This window comes from Lepidochelys kempii, chromosome 20, assembly GCF_965140285.1.
Source record: "Lepidochelys kempii isolate rLepKem1 chromosome 20, rLepKem1.hap1, whole genome shotgun sequence".
NCBI classification, from domain to species: Eukaryota; Metazoa; Chordata; order Testudines; family Cheloniidae; genus Lepidochelys; species Lepidochelys kempii.
In genome coordinates this window covers 24,818,864-24,836,277 of record NC_136399.1, presented here as the reverse complement: position 1 = coordinate 24,836,277, position 17,414 = coordinate 24,818,864, and the positions used below count along the sequence as shown (strand labels likewise).

Here is a 17,414-nt window from a genome sequence, read left to right as displayed (position 1 = left end):
TGGGGACTGCAGCCGTGGAAGGGGCAATCTGATCACAGGACTCTGTCTTTAGCATGGGGAGACCTCTCGGCACTGGTCTGCCACTGCTACAATTCCCACGCCCCAACACCGCCCCACACTCCTGGGTACCTGCAGGCTGCCTCCTGCACCCTCTTGTTGCTGTCGAGGATGCGTTTGAGCAGCTCCGTCATCAGCGGCTTGAGGTGCATGTCGGGGGGCTGGCTCACCACCCAGTGGGCGTAGCGGCTGAGGGTCCAGCAGGCAATGGAGCGCACCAGGGCCTTCTTGTCCGAGAGGCACTGGATCAGGTGCGGGATGAGCTCAGGGAGGTAGGGCACCATGCCCTGCATGCAGCCTGTTATAAGAGGGGAATGCTCAGAGCCCAGAAGAGGGGGAAGAAGGGTATGCCCCTCCAGCCTCTATGGACTGTTCAGCCATGGCTCTCTCTAGTGATGCTCCTAGGTAGTGCTTGGCCTACCCCCAAGCAGGCAGAGCAAGGACACTAACTAACCCTGATCCCCATCCCTTAGCAAGCATTGTGGGGTCTCTGGGGAGGATCAGCTGCTGGGACACAACCCTCCTTGGCTTATTTTAAAAAGTTAAAGGCTATCATGTGACACAAGTTGCTCAGTCCCAAAACACCTGAGTCAGGTGGCAGGAAATACCAGTGCCAGTGGACCTGGGCACATAGAGGATTGCAGGCCAGGGTTCAGTTACAAGCCCCAGAAACCTCTGGAACTCATTGCCACAGGATGCCACTGAAGCCAAGAACCTAGCAAGATTCAAAGAGGGGCTGGATGTTTACATGGATAACAAGGGTAGCCAGAGACAGAGCAGTTAGCGCTAACAAAGCATTGGAAGGACATAAAGCCTCATGCTTTGTGGTTTACGCTCATCTGATAATTAGGGGTCATGAGACCTCCATGGGGGCAGATTACCCCACATCTGCTCCTGCAAGGCTCCTTTGCCTTTCTCTGAGGCATGAGGTGCTGGTCACTCAAAGACAGGATACCAGGCTAGATGGGCCTTGGGCCGGATCCAGTCTGGCAGTTCCTGTTGTTGCACAATAAGGCTACAGGACGAGGAACAGCTGAGAGACGACCACCCAGAGGGAATTCTCCCCCTCCCCACCCTGTACAGCACTGCACACTAGATCGGTTATGTTGCCTCCCAACCACCAAGCATCGACCGGCCCCTGCGGGTTGCTTGGTGGATGTGATCCATCGCCGCAGCTCCCACACACACAGCACTTGCCTTCAGCAATGGCCCCCAGGACCAGAATCCCAGACTCTTTGATGACCCACTCGGGGTGGAAGAGCAGCCCCTTGAGCAGCGGGAGGAGGTGTGGGAGGAGCTCGTCTCTGAACACGTTGGCCAGGACGTCCAGGGCTGCAGCCGAACACTTCCCTGTGGGGATGAATATACGTTCATTATTTATACTATGGCAAAGCCAAGAGGCCCTGACCTCAGCTCAGGGCCCTGCTGCGCCAGGTGCTGCACACACAATCCAGATTGTCCCCAGCAGGCAGCACTTAGGACACCCGGCTTTTCTGGGCAAGGTGAGGACTCTGCTGCACTTCAGCCAATGCCTTGCTATGGTGTCGCCCAACCATCGACAATGCTCTGCCCAAACCAGACCTGGGCGCGAGCCCAGCCCCTCCCCGACCTACTCAGGTTCCAGTCCGACAACGTGTCATCGTCATCGTCCTCATCCTCCCCATCCTCATCATCCTGCGTCCGGTCCTCCTCGTGCTGCAGGGTGACGGTGCGTGACTTATGGAAGCGGGGCTTGATGTCCTGCTCGCTGTCTGGGATGGCCTCGTCCTCTTCCACATCACCCTGGGGCGACAGAAAGCAGTTCGGGTACAACTGACAGCCGTAAGATGGTTCTCAGCGTGGGGTGCTCCGGAGAGCAGCTGCTAGCAACCCTCTGCCATTTCCTTTAAAGGAGAACCACAGTTGGACTCCAACAGGTGTCTGGGGGTCCGGCTACACCTCAGCTGGAGCTGTAATTTCCAGCCCGGAGAGACGTACCTGTGCTAGCTCTGATCGGGCTACAGCACTTAAAATAGCAGCACAGTCACAGCGGCTCAGGCTAAGCATCCTGAACACAATTCTGTCCGAGACCCCGGGTACATACTCAACTCGCTAGCCCATCGTGACTACATGGCTGTTTTTAGCATGCTCGTTTGATCGAAGCAAGTGTGGGTGCATCTCCCGGAGCTGGAAATGCCATGTCCCGCTGCAGTATAGCTGCGCCCTAAGATTCAGCACCTGGGAATTCACAAATACCCCCACCACACGGCTTGCGCAGCTGTATTGCTGAAGTGCTTTGGGGAAATTTTGGGTGCTCACCTGCCCTCTGTGCCTTTGAAATTCACCGCCATGGCTTCACAGCACACTGCTCAAGCCCTCATGCCACATGCATCTGCTCTGCATACTGAGCTTGTGTCAGACCCCACCCTCTACAGGGAAGGCATTGGCACCCAACCAGGAAAGCATTTTACAAGGGAGGGCAGTATCATTATCCCCATTTTACACAGGGGAAACTAAGGCACAGAGCAGAGAGGGACTTGCCCAAGGTCACCCAGCACACCAGTGGCGGAACTGGGAATTGATTCCAGCTCTCCTGAGTCCCAGTTTCCCGTGCTACCCTCCACTAGAAATGAGGGGCTGTAGGATCAAGTCTCTGGGCTCTTGCAGGCACAGTTTTGCAGAGATCTCGCAGCAGGACGGGACGCCCAGCCCCAGCTAAGGCCACGTCTGTACCTAACATGCTCCTGTTTTAGATCCCCCTTCATAGCTGCTCCCAGTCACGCCTCCTTGGATCAGACAGTATGAATACAACAACCATCATTGTCATCAGGTTGGAAATTATACATCACTTCCAGGAGGTCATGAACTGGTACCTCTCCCTAACCTATGACCTATAATAGTGCTAAAAGTCCTCTTCCTTAGCAGGTGTATTACGGTAGCGCCCCAGGATCAAGGCCCCATTTTGAAGACACAGTGCCTGCCCCAAATAGCTTCCACACGAAACAAAGAACTATCCCCACTGCACAGATGGGGAAACTGAGGTGCACAACGATTAAGTGACGTGCTCAAGGTCACAACAGAGCGTCTGTGGCAGAGAAAGAATTGAACCTGGTCTCAGTGCAACACCTTACCTGCCAGCCCATCCTCCCTCTAGGAAGGGTCCCATGGACCAGGGAGCTTCACTGCCAGCAGTCCACAGACATCTCCAAGGCTACCCTTTCAATAAGCATGTGTAACACAGCCTGGACATAACGGTCCTGGAGACTGACACACACTGCCCAGGGTACAGCAAGCCATGCTTCACTCCTAACACCCACCTCACTGTGCCTCAGTAGTTGGATCTCAGTCTGGCCCCCTCCTGACCATGCCACAAGAGGGGGCTAACTAGTGCCAACGGTGTGTGGGTCCCAGGAGGGGACTGAGACCTGGCAACTAGCTTCACTCAGGCTACCCAATGGCCACGGCGTCCAGTAACAAAGACTCAGGTACTAATATTATATATATTACGGTAGCACCTAAGAGCCCCAGTCATGGGCCAGGATCCTACTGCATTGGGTGCTGTACAAACAGACCAAGATGACAGTCCCTTCCCCACAGAGCTCTCAATGCTGAATGCTTTGCTGCACTGCAAACACAAAATGCCCTAATACATCAATACAGCTGGTAGGCAGCTCATTAAAACAGAGAGAGATTCTCTTGATTTGCAAACAATGATCTAGGTAACTTGGAGGCAGATACAGCTCCCTGCCCTTTGAAGGGATGATTTGAGAAGAGAATTTCATACACAGCATGTTTCAGTGATTGTATTTAGCAAGCATTAATCCCATTTTACAGACAGGAAGGACTAAGGCAAAGAGAAAGGAAGGGACATGGTTGAGGCCACAGGAGGAGTCAGTGTCAGAGCTGGGATAGGAACACAGGCATCCTGGCCGTCCCAAGCGCACCCTCCCCTCTCTTTGCATCGACAGACACATACCTTTAGCAATATGATATCGATTTCAGAGTATTTCATTCCATTCACCAAGATCGGAATCAATCTGTCAAAAGGAGGGGGAATAAGGGTGGATTCAAAAATCAAGGTCGGAGGAGAGGGAGGTGGAAATCACAGAGTGGGGCAGGTGCTTATAACCAGCCAGTACTAGAGAACAAAGGGGACAACTAAGCGAGTTGTTTTGTGTTCTAAATGCCTTAAATTGTTCGGTTATTGAAACCACTTGCAACGAGCCAAGAGCTTCAGACTGAATCTGCTTGCGGAGCGGCCTCCTAGCCAACAGCTAGACAGGCACATGACACTGGAGACTGAGACGACACCTAAAACGCTACAGCAGCACTGCTGCAGGGCTTCAGCATAGACTCGCTACAGCAACCATTCTCCCGTCACCCTCGTTAATCCACCTCTGTGAGGGGCGGTAGCTGGGGGGACATAAGAATTCTTCCATTGACCTACCACTGTTTGTTTACTCCAGGGGTTACAACTGCATAGCTGTCTCTGTCAAGAGTGTGGATTTTTCACACCTGAGAGCCATATCTATGCCAACGTAGATTTCCAGCATAGATCAGCCCTGAGCAATAAACAATGTCCAACCCACCCTGTTCAGGCTTATCCAATACTTGGAGCTGTACAGTCAGCTCTCAATGGGTTCTGCCCATTTTACAGACCAGCAAACAGAAGCAGCAAACCAGTGGCAGAGCAGGAAAAAACCCAGGAGTCCTGACTCCCAGCCCCCACCACTCAACTGCAGTCCCTGCCCAGAGCTAGAGATGGAATCCAGGAGTCCTGACTCCAAGCTCCCAACGCACTAGCCCATAAATACCATCTTCAATTATTTAGTTACAAAAACAAACCGTCTTTGCACTAAGTGTTCCTTCTTTTTAAATAGAAGGAAGTGAATTTTACGGTGGTGTCTGCACATTGCATGGAACCTAGGCGTCCTGACTTCCAGTCCCCTGCGCTAAACTCTAGATCACCCCCCCCCCGCCAGAGTTGGAAATAGAACCCAGGAGTCCTGACTCCCAGCCCTGTGGCTCAGTCCTTTGCCCCTGTCTGGGAAGCCTTATCAAGGCTACTGATCAATTTGCATGCGTCTCATTGGTTTATTGCTTCACCCTGAGGAGGTTAATATGGTCCCTTTACTTTGGGGGGGGGGGGGCGGCGCCTTTGAGAGCTTTAATCAATCCACTCAAGGACTGAGCGCTCTGGTGCTGCTTCAGCATGGGGAGCTCAGTGCCTGATCTTTGCCTAGGGTGTGGCAATAAACCTATGCAAACCCGGCTAAGACACAGACGAGCCACAGTCAGTTTCACTGTACTGTAGACAGCCGGTTAGGAGAGCTCACATGCACACACCGCTTACTAGTAAGAGCGGCTGCAAAGCTGAACTGGCAGCAGGAAGGGATGTGTGCCTGGCCTCAATCTGACCACCTGTATCACCGGCCAGCTATCCCTGTACTTAGCCCAACCTCCAGCCCCAACCAAGAGACACTTAAGCATCAGCAGGGGAGCAAACACACCCTCAAAAGCAACAGTATTTGCCTGTCCTTTCCTAGCGTGCCTCCAGGGTTGCTACCAGCCCAGCTCTCTGAACCAGTCGTCCCCTACTGGCCACAGTGGCAGCCCCAAGAGGCTTCCCAACTCTTCCCCGGCTCGTACAGAAGCAAAGCTACTCACTGCACTAGATGCGAGGACAGCACCTCTTTGCAGATGGGCTGCTCTGCTAGCGTCAGCCAGAACTCGCAGGCTTCTAAGGCTACGTTCTCGTCATTGTCCTGGGTCCTCTGCAGCATGTACTGGGGAGAAGAGCAGCGACGATCAAATGCCAGCTTCAGGGCAGGCCCGTGACACAGCAGCTCCCGGCTCAGCTCCCCCTGCACGCGCTTTGTTTCACCCACCGTGAAAGGAGAACCTCATGCACTTGGCTCCAATAACCCAACCAGTCTGAAGACGGAGCTGGATATGTTTCCGAATGTTATTTGACATGACCGCCCGGGGTGGCCTGCGGTAGCAGGGACCTATAGTCCATGACCCAGGAGGTCCCCGACAGCCCTACGTGCTGAAATGCCAGGCGGCGGACAAACCTGGCTGATCTCAACCTACACAGGGCTCAGCACGCTTCACCGTGAGTCTCCATGAAACCTGATGCTAGGGGGCACAGTGTATGGGGCATTAACCAACATCCCAAAGCTCTGTAATCAAGCCACCATCACATCTCCGGGTAGGGGCAGTCACCCGCGTCCTGACCGAATGCCAACTGGGGTGGGAATTGCCTTTAAAACACAGGTGTGAAACTGGATGCTCAGCAAACCAACAGCCTAAGGTCCCTACCTCAGAGGTTATACCAGAGAAGCCCAGCTTCCTGGACTTGTCTGGGCACAAGAGTAAACCCAGGCCGGGTGTGGAGAGGGCAAGCAGCAACCAAAGGGGGGCGCTCACACCAACCTGAGAATCTGATTACAGCATAAGCCAGTTTACTAGCAGGTCTGTTGCTCCTTCTCCCCACCCATGCTTGGGCCACCATTTACATTAACCCCCTCCCCTCAAAGCCTGGAGACAGTTAATTGCTGATTCGATCCACAGTGTCCCCAGAAAGCCCAATCCACCACTGAAGAGCCTGCGGGATTCCGCTCTGGGACACACCTGAATGATACTGTGCATGTGAGGGATCAGACGATCTATCCGGACCTCTAGCAGCATCACCAGCGCTCGGCAGACGTTCTTCCGAACCTCGGGGTCTTCGTCCACCGCCAGAGCGAACAAGTGCTATGGGGAAAGAGGGAGCTGAGACTCCAACACCAAGGGTCCCTAGAGCAGGAATTCCCTTGCTGACTTCCATGGCATGGAAGAGAGAGGCCTAGCCAGTCCCTAGGCTATTGCCTGACAGGGCTGGAGCAGGCTTGGCTTTCAAACAGTGATGTTCTGGTTTAACTTGGGTGGGGGAGGGATTTCTACACACTACGGAGCCTGTGAAAAGCCAGGGGAGAATTCCAGGGTACCAGGCAGTTTTGCGCAGCCCTACGCAGAGGCAGACCTGTAGTACATGAAGCTGCAGATATATTCTGGACTCCTCAGCACAGGCTAGACATCCGGGGGGGTTAAAATGGATGCACAAGTCAGAGGCTAACACAGGAGGGAGATACAAGGTGGTGTTTGTACAAAGGAGCCAGACAAAGCTTGTGAATATTTGTCTTGTGGTCGCCCCGGTCATGGAGACCCTTAAGCATCAGCAGGGGAGCAAATGCAGGGCTCCACGGTGCTCAGCACAGATACAATAATGGTCCCTACCCCCACAAGGCAGACAGCGTGGCTCAGGGGATAGCACTCTGGATGAGGAGGCAAAAGACCCAGGTTCTATTCCTAGCTCTGCTGGGTGACTTATGCAAATCACTTCAGCTCCATGACTCAATTTCCCCCAACTGTAAAACCTCCTACATAAAGCGCTTTGAGCTGTACAGAAGAAGAGCACAATATGAGCTGGGTGTTATCACCACACTTCAGAGCAGCTGGCGTTCTCTGGAATCGCAGGCTGTGGTGCACTCAGGGAGGTTTGCAAACAGATGCCTTATGGGAAAGCTGAGCAGAGCAGCAGCATTAGGCTGGGCACATCTGTCTGAGACCATCCAGACACCTGGGTCTGGCCTGCCAGCAAGAGTGCGTTGAAATGTCTCCTCACCTCGATGAAGGTGTCAATGTTATCCATCAGTGCCTGAGCTCGGTCCATGATGAACTGATTCACACAGGCGATGGCATGGGACCTGATATGTGGGGGTGGGGAGGGAAAAAAAAGATAGTGGGTCACCAAAGTATTCCAGGTGGTGACCCCTGCCACCCTCCCAAAAGGGGATTTTAGTGAAATAGACATTAGGAGGCAGTGTGGTCCCAGTGGATATTCCTGTCTTTGGTGGCTTGGTGACATTGGGCAGGTCACTTTTCTTGGTGCCTCAGTTTCTTCACCTGTAAAATGGGACTGACCTCCTTTGAAAAGCATTTTGAGATCTACAGATGAAAAGCTAGGGATTGTGAGCCCAGCTTCCATGCACAAAGGAGGTATAGGTCACTGCTCAAACAGCAGCCCGTCTAGTCATTTCAGGGCTTGACCTCTGACCTTCCCATGGGCGGGGACGTTAGTGGGACCAGTACACAGCTTTGATCTCAAGGGCTCTCAGCTGTTCTGTAGGCTGCACACACAGCATGCAGGCCCAGCTCAGCCCTTTAGCCTCTGCAGATGATGGAACCCAGTTGCATGTAGCTCACCAGGAGGGGGTTCTTTTGGGAGAGCTTGTAGAAACCAGGGTGTCCTGTCTAGACATTAAAGGGGGTGGGGGGAGGGTTGCCCTGGGGTTCCTGGGCAGAGTTCTCCTCCTCCACTGTGGTGCAGAGGGTAAGTTAGTTGGGTATTTCACCCCAGGAGGGGCAGCATGGAGATTGAGAGGAAGGATGTGTAGTGGTTAGGGCACTACCTAGAATTCAAAGATGCAGGTTCAATTCCCTGCTCTGCTACCTACTCCCTGGATGACCGTGGGTAAGTCACTTAGCCACTCCGTGCCTCAGTTCCCCATCTGTACAATGGGGATAATAGCCCTGCCCTGCCTCACAGGGGGGTGAGGAGGATTAATACATAAAAGATGGTGAATGCTTAGATATTGTAGTGATGGGGGCCAGACAAGTAAGAAAATCTTACAGGAGAGATGCTACTTAAATCTCATCCTGAGCAAAACGCAGCACAACATTGTGTAGCAGGATGGCTGTTCTAACTGACAACTTGAGCAGAATTCTCACTGCTCCTTCTGGGCCAGTTGCTGAACTTTGTTCAGCTTACAGCTAAGCATGAGGCCATGCATTCTGCTTATGAAGAATGAGTCAGGGTGTGGGGGGAGAGATCCTCCAGACACTTGGAAGCTCACTGGCATCTCGCCAGCGATCGTGGTTTGGTTCTGGGACCAGCCGAGAGACATCCCCCAAAGCAGAAAGTGAATGCACTCAGGAAACGGAAGTGGGATGTTACGAAGGGGCGGGCTCCGTTGAGGTTTCATTCACGCATGCCCAACCTGTACCCCAGCACTACGGCAAAGAGCGCAGCGCTCCCCACACCGCCAGGCAAACTAATACACACCTGATCTTGGGGCTGCAGTGCTTGAAGAACTGAAGGAATTTTGGAATCATGATGTTCAGGGGTCGATTCAGAGCATCGCTGTCCAGGAGTTCGGAAGAATCCTCACAGATCTTCTGCAAGGCACCAAAGGCCCCCTAAACACAACAGACTCGTCAGCTCACTCACAGAAGGGTCCACAAGGGAAGAAGATATGTTACAGCCATGTAAATAAGAACCCCAGGTTACTGAGAATTCCTCTAATGCAGAGGTTCTCAAACTGTGGGTCGGGACCCCTTGGGGGTCACGAGGTTATTATATGGGGGTTTGCAAACTGTCAACCTCCACCCGAAACTCCGCTTTGCCTCCAGCATTATAATTGTGTTAAATATGTAAAGAAGTGTTTTTAATTTAAGGGGGGGGGGGGAGTCCGCACACAGAGGCTGGCTATGTGAAAGGGGTCACCAGTACAAGAGTTTGAGAACCAATGCTCTAACCCAAGATTCCTTTTTAGCCTTCCCTCAGAACCTCAGCCAACTACCCCAGAAAGCAGCCAGTGAAGGGCCCAATTAAACTGAGGGTTCTTGCAAGAACCTGGATCTTCAGATCTTGTGCTATCACACAGCACATTCTGTCCTTCAGTGGGGATACTCCTGAAAGTGACACAGGCTAGCAGTCCGAACATCCCACTGGGAGCCAGGAGTTCTGGAGCCCCTCCCCCAGTTCTAGGGTTAACTCTGTGAGATCAGACAAGGCACAGCACCTCACTTTGCCCACCTGTAATAATCTAGGTATTTATCTAGCCTCCATCCCAGTTTCACCTCCACATCTCAAACTGGGAGGTATTCCTTAAGGCTGGGAAGTACTATCCCACCACAGCTGGGGAAAGGATGCACAGAGAGATTTGGCTAAGGTCCCACAGGGAGTCTGTGGAGGAACTGAGATTGGCACCAGATCTTCAGAGTCCCAGACCAGTGCCCCACCCCAAAGCTGGCAGCTGACTGCAGAGTGAAAGGGAAGATTGATGTTTTTATGGTGCTTGGGAGAACAATGCAAAAATAGCTTTGTACAGACACACGCAGGTGAAATCTAAACTCAACCCATGAGTGTTTACAAAGAAGGGATGGAAAATGTAGCCTGGCTGCTTGTGTACTGCTGTTAGCATTCCCAGACCCAGCGATGTCTTATACAAACGCCAAGCACAATGGCTACCATTAAAGTTGCGGTGATAACCATAGCTATGTAGAAGGCAATGCTATCACCATCATAAACCTGAGGAAGGCAGCATGGTCTAGAGGGTACATCACTGGACGACCTGCGTTGTGACCTTGGGCTTCTCACTCTGTGCCTCAGTTTCCCCCACTCACCCTTTCTCTTGTCTATTTAGACTGTAAACTCTTTGGAACAGGGATCACCACTCTCCCTGGCAACTTGAGATGGAAACAAATTGGGGTTTCACTGTGACTAGACATTAACTGAACCCAAGGGTGTGCCGCTGCAGGAGGTGGGAAAGTACTTGGCAGCTCCTTGCAAGATTTAGCTTTATCTGCATCTCTGCTTTGCACAGAATCCAAGAGTTTCACAACTAAACCCCTTGACCCCTCCCCTGATCGCTTTGGGAAGGTATGCATTTCAAAGGCCAGACAAGGCAATGTAAATGCTTTAAGCAAGGACAGTCTAAGCCCTTGTCTATGTAGGGAAACCGAGTGGATAGCCTTAGCAGAATAGCTAACATGAGTGCTGGGAGGAGTTCTGTCCATTTCCTGTTCTCCTTATGTCCCCCCCAGGTCATCCTGACTCCAAGATGGAAGGATCAGGACTGCCGGGTTGGGGGAAGGTGCAATTTGCCCTGGGCCTCCCTTTGAGAGGGCCTCCAAACTAAGTGGCATTGCAACCTGGTGCTAAGACCCTCTGTGACTGGTCACAACACCACTCACTCAAGTTTGACCCAGCCGTCCTCCATTATGACAGAGGGGCAGCTGAGCCAAGCCTGCAGTGGGGAGCTGGGACCATTCCCCTGAGCAGGAGCCACCACTCAGGGGTGACCTTGCTCTCCAGCATCCCCATCCCAAGTGGTTTTTGTTTTCGTTGGTTTTTTCCTTTTTTTTTTGGTGGGGGGGAGGGGAGGGAAGAGTGGGGGTCTCCACTTTCAGATTTTGCCCCAGGCCCTGAAAAATGCCCGTGCAGCCCTGTGAAGGACAGTACTTTACCCCACCCCAGTGTTTTCCATCTGAGGAATTCCAAGTGCGCTCCCCTCACAGAACCCATGTCTAGGTATTTACCTTGTCTACCAGTGATGTTAGTGAAAAATGAGATGTTTCGGGGGGGTGCGGTCAGCAGGGGGGAATCACACTGGGGACCTCTAGATCTAACAGCACGAACTTCTACTCTCTGGGCTAGAAGACCAAGGTTTGTCAGCTCAAAAGCTATACAGACTCATGAACTATGTATTCTGGTTCAGTCCGACGGCTAGAGAACCACACTCCATACGTGTGGGTTACATTAGGAAAGCAGACCCATTTTACAGAGGGGAAACTGAGGCATAATACCATAATACAGAAACATGGACATTTATACCTATGGGAACCAGACTGAGATTCGATAACTCAGTTCACTTCAGGGCCACCCAGCCGGGCTGGATTTGAGCAGGTGACAGAGTTCGCCTTTTATACGCCCAAGTTGAGAGAGACCCTGATGTAATCCCGCGGCCTCCTCTCCTCCGACATTGTCTTACCTCACACGTGTTGTAGTCTTCAGAGTTCAGCAAGTTGCATAGCTGCGGCAGGAGCTCTGGCCACATCTGAAGCTCCCCCTTGGAAGCTATGGTGGTAATGAGAATCCCTGCCAGTTGGAAACACACAACATTTCACTCCCCATGCAAAGCTTTGGCTGGTCAAATCAAGTGTTCCACTCATTCAGTCTCTCAAGGTCATTTCCCACCCCAAATAGGCATTATCACAATCTCCTCCCCAAAGCCTGCTCTAACACAGTGGGTTTAATCAGGCCCCCAATCCCATAGAACCAGACTACAGTCAGACCCTTCTATCTGTCTGCTACCCCTTTAGCAGTAAGACGGACAGGTCAGTTCTTTCCAGGAACCACGCATTCCAGAAGCGGCGATGCTACCAGACCTGCTAGGCAAAGATCAGGACCGGAGGCTTCTACACAAGATGATTCCCGAGCATTAGATAAGCACACCCGCCTCATTAGAGACACTTTCTTGCTCCACATCTGTTCTGTGCACTTTTGACACACGTGCACTCATTTTACTGACTTCAACCTGACCTACAATTAAAGTTTTACCCACATAACTAGATCAGTGAAAGGCGTGATTATTTTAGCAACAGATCTGCTGGTAGAAGCCCTAATACAGACACTGTATAAGGGGCTTTATATCAGTGTAACTGCATCTACATTAGGAGACAGGTTTACTGCTTTAGTTATGCCAGCATAGTTAAGCCACTACACTTGAGGGTAGACCAGGCTAGAGTGTTTTATTCCTACTGGCCTTGCAGGAAGCGTACAGGAGAGCAAGCGGGGCTGTATCCCACCTCCTGCATCAGCTAAGTTCCCATCACCGATTCTTCATTGCTGGTAAAGCAGGAAGAACTCAGCACCAGCAATTAGAAAAATCCTCTCCTGACAAGGAGACGACACAACATGGGACATTGATGATTTTCCATGGCAGCAAACACAGCCTCGCTTTAATGGGATCATTACAATATACGCCTCTCCCCTACATGCAAATTAACTTACATGACATAAGCGAGTGTCTGTAAACGCTACTTGAAACTGGACTCACTTCCTACAGTGCAACCCAGTCTCTTCCCCACTGCTCTTACCGATAGTGGCTCGGATAAGAGAGGAAGCGTCACCAATGTTGTTCAGACATTCCTGTTTAATGAACTCCGCCACGGGCTGGGGGAAGCTCTGGTAGTGTGCCTTCACATTGTTCTTCAGGATCAGCCCACTGAGCGAGCGAGTCGGTTCATCTGGTTTGAGAGAATTTTTGGAGGGGGGGGGAGAGAAAATTAAAAAATTCCATAAACAGCTGTTGCTGCTCACCTCACAGGTGGCTGCTTAACTGTGAGTGACTGGGTGAGAAGAGATTCCTGTACATATCTAGTCTGTTGAACACTCTGACATGCTGTAGGGTGAAAGGATGACAAGCACGTGGGTTTGCTGCCCAGGTACAGATGCCTATAATCTCAATGCAGGTAAAGGTTTAGGATGCAGCTATCTGCCTTTTGTTGTTATATTCACACTATACCTTCATCTACAAACACAGTGACTTGCCATTCCTCTTCGAACACAACCCCCGCTTCGCAATGCACTCCAAGGCTTTGCATTACCCTGAGACAGAGTACCAGCCCCATTTTGAAGAGGCCCAAAATGAGCAGGTGGTGAACTCAGTCACTGAAGAGGTCTCAGCAAGTTCAGCTGGGAATAGAAGCCAGGAGTACTGGCTCCCAGTGCCCCTATTGTAACCACTAGCCCACAATCTCTCCCACAGCTGGGAACAGAACACTGTACTCTCAGCTTGGAGAGGAAGGCTGGTCCAGTGGTTAGAGCGCTAGCCTGGGCCATGGATTCAATTCCTACTCCACCTGAGTGATCTTGGGCAAGCCATTTAGCCTCATCATGCCTCAGTTTCCCATCTGTACAATGGGCATAACAGCGTCTCCCTGCCTCATGAGATGTGCGCGTGAGAAAGATTATGAGGCATCCAGATACTATGGTGATGGGGGGCATATCAGTACATACCAATCACAGACTTCCCATCTCCTGCTCAACTACTGACCAAGTCTCTCTCTCACAGTGAGGCAGAGAACCTAGGCACCCCAGATCCCTACTCTGAGCACCACCTCAAAGTTCTTAGGAAAGTCAGTAACTTGCCATAGAGCCTCTTTTTTTTTGCAACACCACCTGTGGAAAAATCATTAACTTACAGCTATTCACAAGGAAACATCTGCAGACATTTCAAGTTTACCAGATACTCCAGCAAGAACCTTGAGGGGCTTCAGGTGTCAGGCCGAGATCAGATACAAGCTCATTTAAAAAGCAAGGGGGCCTACTTCAGATGTGTCTGTGGAGCACCATCCCCACCAGGAAACCCACCTCCCAACACTCAATTTTTTATTGGCACGTTCACATGAGTTATCCCAACAATCCCCAGTTGAGGAATTTTGCATACAAGACACACTTAGTGGCATAGGGACAAGTCCCCGTGCATCTTCCATCCACTTTCATCACAGCAGGTAACGTACCTTCCGATTTCAGCCGTGTCAATACAAATATCAGGTAGTTATTGAAGTCGGGGAATTGGTTCAATTGCTTCAGTTTCTACAGCGCTAAGTTAAAGAAAAAGGCGCTCAGCCCAGACAGGGATTTTAAAGGAAGGCTGATGCACAGCATCTGTCTGGACTTTGCAACAGGAAGGACCAGATGGGTGCCCTGCCAAGCTGCATGTCAGTGACACAGATTCTTCTAAGATACAAAAATAAATCCACAGACAGGAGTACGAAAATTCTTTCCCCCCCCCCATTTTAAGGCTATGCAAGGCACCTCGACTTACAGGGTATTAGTTTTCAGCACAGTTTACACAGCAATGAGCTAGGGAAGCAAACATACACAACTTGGTTCTGCAAAGACTTTCTAGAGCGTAGCCTGGCTTATTCCAAGGATACATCTTGGACAACCCGCTGCGTGGCAGTGTTAGGAGACTGGGAATCTTTGAGTAACTGCAGCACTTGCTGTAGTCCCTGCTCATCTGGCTGCCAATCCATGGTGCAGAGCTGTAACTACACAGGAAGGAAAAGAGGTTAATGACACTACATTCAGAGCATCTCACTAAACTGCAACGAAGATCATAAGGCATTGCAGAACTCTGGCTGTCAGCCAGGATGGACCTGCACTAGCTATGACTGGACACAGCTCTGATCCATGAGCAGACGGCTCCGTAAGAAAAGGATTTCTCAATGCACGTAGGTCCTTCCTACCTTCATACAGAGGAAAGAAAAGTTTCTGCTGCTTCTGCAGGAACGAGACTTACTGAAAATGCTATTTTTGTTTTAAAGTTTGGAGGGTGGGTTTAGTGGGGATAATATTAGCATAACTTATCACAGAGCTAGAGCACCATCCGAAGCACATTTAAATCAATGGAAGTCTTCCCAGGAGCTTCAGTGGCTGCTGGATCGGGCCCTCTGCTCCCCCAGCAGCATCACATCCATCTCCAGGGAAGTACAGGTCTAGGAATAATGGCAGGGAAACCGATGGTGAAAGTTTAGGTTGAAAATGGGAAAGGTTTCCTTATTACAAGGGATCTACTGCACTGTGGAATTAATTTCTCAAGGGAAGCACCATCATTTGGGATATTTAGAATTGGACTGGAGAACAAACTACTGGGGGGAATCCCCCAAACTTCTATGGTCCCCCAAATGCTTATCACCAGGAAACCTAACCAAATGGGGAGTTCAGCGAAAGGGGAGCACTCAGTGGATTATGAGATGAAGAGATTGGGGGGGGGCATGCCCTCATTGTCTCTCCCTTGAAAATAAGTTAGTGGTAGTTTTCATGGAATCCAGTGCTCACAACCCAGAGAGACACGTGGAGAGAGACTGAGCCTCCACCCTCACCATTTCCTCTCTGCCCCACCCTTTTCAGAGTGGACCCCACTTCCTCCTAACCCACCACTGCTCTGGGCCTGCCTTTTCTAAACAGCCCCCCTTACCAGTCCCTGCTGATCCAGCCCCAAATCCCAAGCTTCAGGATGAGGCAAATTCTCGGGGTTACCTTGCATGGTGCCATTTGGGCTGGTGGGAAAGAAGAGAGGGTCCCATCCTCCCACAGCCCTGAGGCAAGACCACCCCGGCCCTCAGCCCAGAAAGAGGAACAGGCCCGGGACCCATCCATAGTTCCCTGCCCCAAATGCTTCTTTCCTCCCCCGCACCCTACATCCTCCAGTGACTTCCCCCAACCCCAATCTCACCCTGGAGCCTTCCCAACCCCAAATAGCTCATCCCTCCCCGCAGCCACCCTGTGAGACTCCCCCCCCCCCCGCTCCATCCTGGCCTCCCTGCATTTGATCTCCCATCGAACCCCCTTCCACCTGGGCTTACCCAGTTTGCCCCCCCACTCCTCCCGCCCCCCCATCCTCTCCCCCGCCTGCTCCCCCCGCCCCCCCATCCTCTCCCCGCCTGCTCCCCCCGCCCCCCCATCCTCTCCCCCGCCTGCTCCCCCCGCCCCCCCCCATCCTCTCCCCCGCCTGCTCCTCCCGCCCCCCTCCCCCGCCTGCTCCTCCCGCCCCCCCATCCTCTCCCCGCCTGCTCCTCCCGCCCCCCCATCCTCTCCCCGCCTGCTCCTCCCGCCCCCCCCATCCTCTCCCCGCCTGCTCCTCCCGCCCCCCCATCCTCTCCCCGCCTGCTCCTCCCGCCCCCCCATCCTCTCCCCGCCTGCTCCTCCCGCCCCCCCATCCTCTCCCCGCCTGCTCCTCCCGCCCCCCTCCCCCGCCTGCTCCTCCCGCCCCCCCATCCTCTCCCCGCCTGCTCCTCCCGCCCCCCCATCCTCTCCCCGCCTGCTCCTCCCGCCCCCCCATCCTCTCCCCGCCTGCTCCTCCCGCCCCCCCATCCTCTCCCCGCCTGCTCCCCCCCCGGGGTTCCTCAGCTCCCCCAACGCCCGCCCCTCCCCGGCTCCCCGCGCCCAGGCGGCCACGCTGCCCCCGCCCGCCTCTCGCAGGCCCCGGCGGGCGCTGCGGCCTAGCCGGCCCGGCGCGGCGGTACCTGCCCGGCTGCCAGAGGCGGGCGCGGCGGCCTCTCTCGCTCTGGCGGCGGCTCCGGCTGCCCGGCCCAGGAGGGCGGCGGCGGCGGCGGCGGCAAAACGAGGCGAACGCGACACGCGGGCGCTGACCCCGGCCGGCCGCCGTTCCCCGCCCGCTGGCGGCCGCACCACGTGACGTGAGGGAGGGAAACGGAGGGAGGGTCACGTGCAGGGGAAAGAAACGGGCACCGGTCACGTGATAAGAGGAAGGGGCAGGCTCGGCTCCCAAAGAGAGGTCGTAGCCACGCCCCCTTCCCTCAATCTGTCGAACCAAGCTGTGATTGAAAGGTGGAGCCAGGACGCCTGGGTTCTATCCCTGGGTGGGGAGCCAGGACGCCTGGGTTCTAGCACCAGCTTTGGAAGGGGAATGGGATTTGGGGTTATTTGTATTACAGTAGCATCTAACCCAGTGGTTCTCAAACTTTTTTTACTGACAGCCACCCTCTGTGTGCAACCCCCCCCCTTACAAATTAAAAACACT

At 52.9% G+C, this 17,414-nt stretch overlaps 1 protein-coding gene and 1 non-coding gene across 4 annotated transcripts in view; both read right to left on the bottom strand.

Moving 5' to 3' along the window:
- The window catches only part of TNPO2 (transportin 2), a 30,314-nt gene extending 13,219 nt beyond the window's left edge, over positions 1 to 17,095 (bottom strand). Inside the window, exons 1-13 of one of the 3 annotated variants that reach the window (XM_073319361.2) lie at positions 16,897 to 17,095; positions 14,806 to 14,919; positions 14,386 to 14,461; positions 12,961 to 13,110; positions 11,853 to 11,959; positions 9,143 to 9,276; positions 7,703 to 7,784; positions 6,670 to 6,792; positions 5,704 to 5,822; positions 4,013 to 4,073; positions 1,671 to 1,839; positions 1,255 to 1,407; positions 130 to 355 (exon numbers count right to left, since the gene is read on the bottom strand). In XM_073319361.2, coding sequence (XP_073175462.1) covers positions 130 to 355; positions 1,255 to 1,407; positions 1,671 to 1,839; positions 4,013 to 4,073; positions 5,704 to 5,822; positions 6,670 to 6,792; positions 7,703 to 7,784; positions 9,143 to 9,276; positions 11,853 to 11,959; positions 12,961 to 13,110; positions 14,386 to 14,461; positions 14,806 to 14,904 — 1,499 coding nt within the window. In that variant the 5' untranslated portion in view covers positions 14,905 to 14,919; positions 16,897 to 17,095. Of the gene's footprint in view, positions 1 to 129; positions 356 to 1,254; positions 1,408 to 1,670; positions 1,840 to 4,012; positions 4,074 to 5,703; positions 5,823 to 6,669; positions 6,793 to 7,702; positions 7,785 to 9,142; positions 9,277 to 11,852; positions 11,960 to 12,960; positions 13,111 to 14,385; positions 14,462 to 14,805; positions 14,920 to 15,910; positions 16,050 to 16,896 lie in introns of those variants that run through there. The other 2 variants (XM_073319362.2, XM_073319360.2) reach the window with 2 other exon arrangements.
- LOC140901148 (small nucleolar RNA SNORD41) lies at positions 2,824 to 2,891 on the bottom strand. The gene has a single exon (XR_012155782.1). It is a non-coding gene; the product is annotated as a small nucleolar RNA SNORD41 (small nucleolar RNA).
- Positions 17,096 to 17,414: the final 319 nt, after the last annotated feature.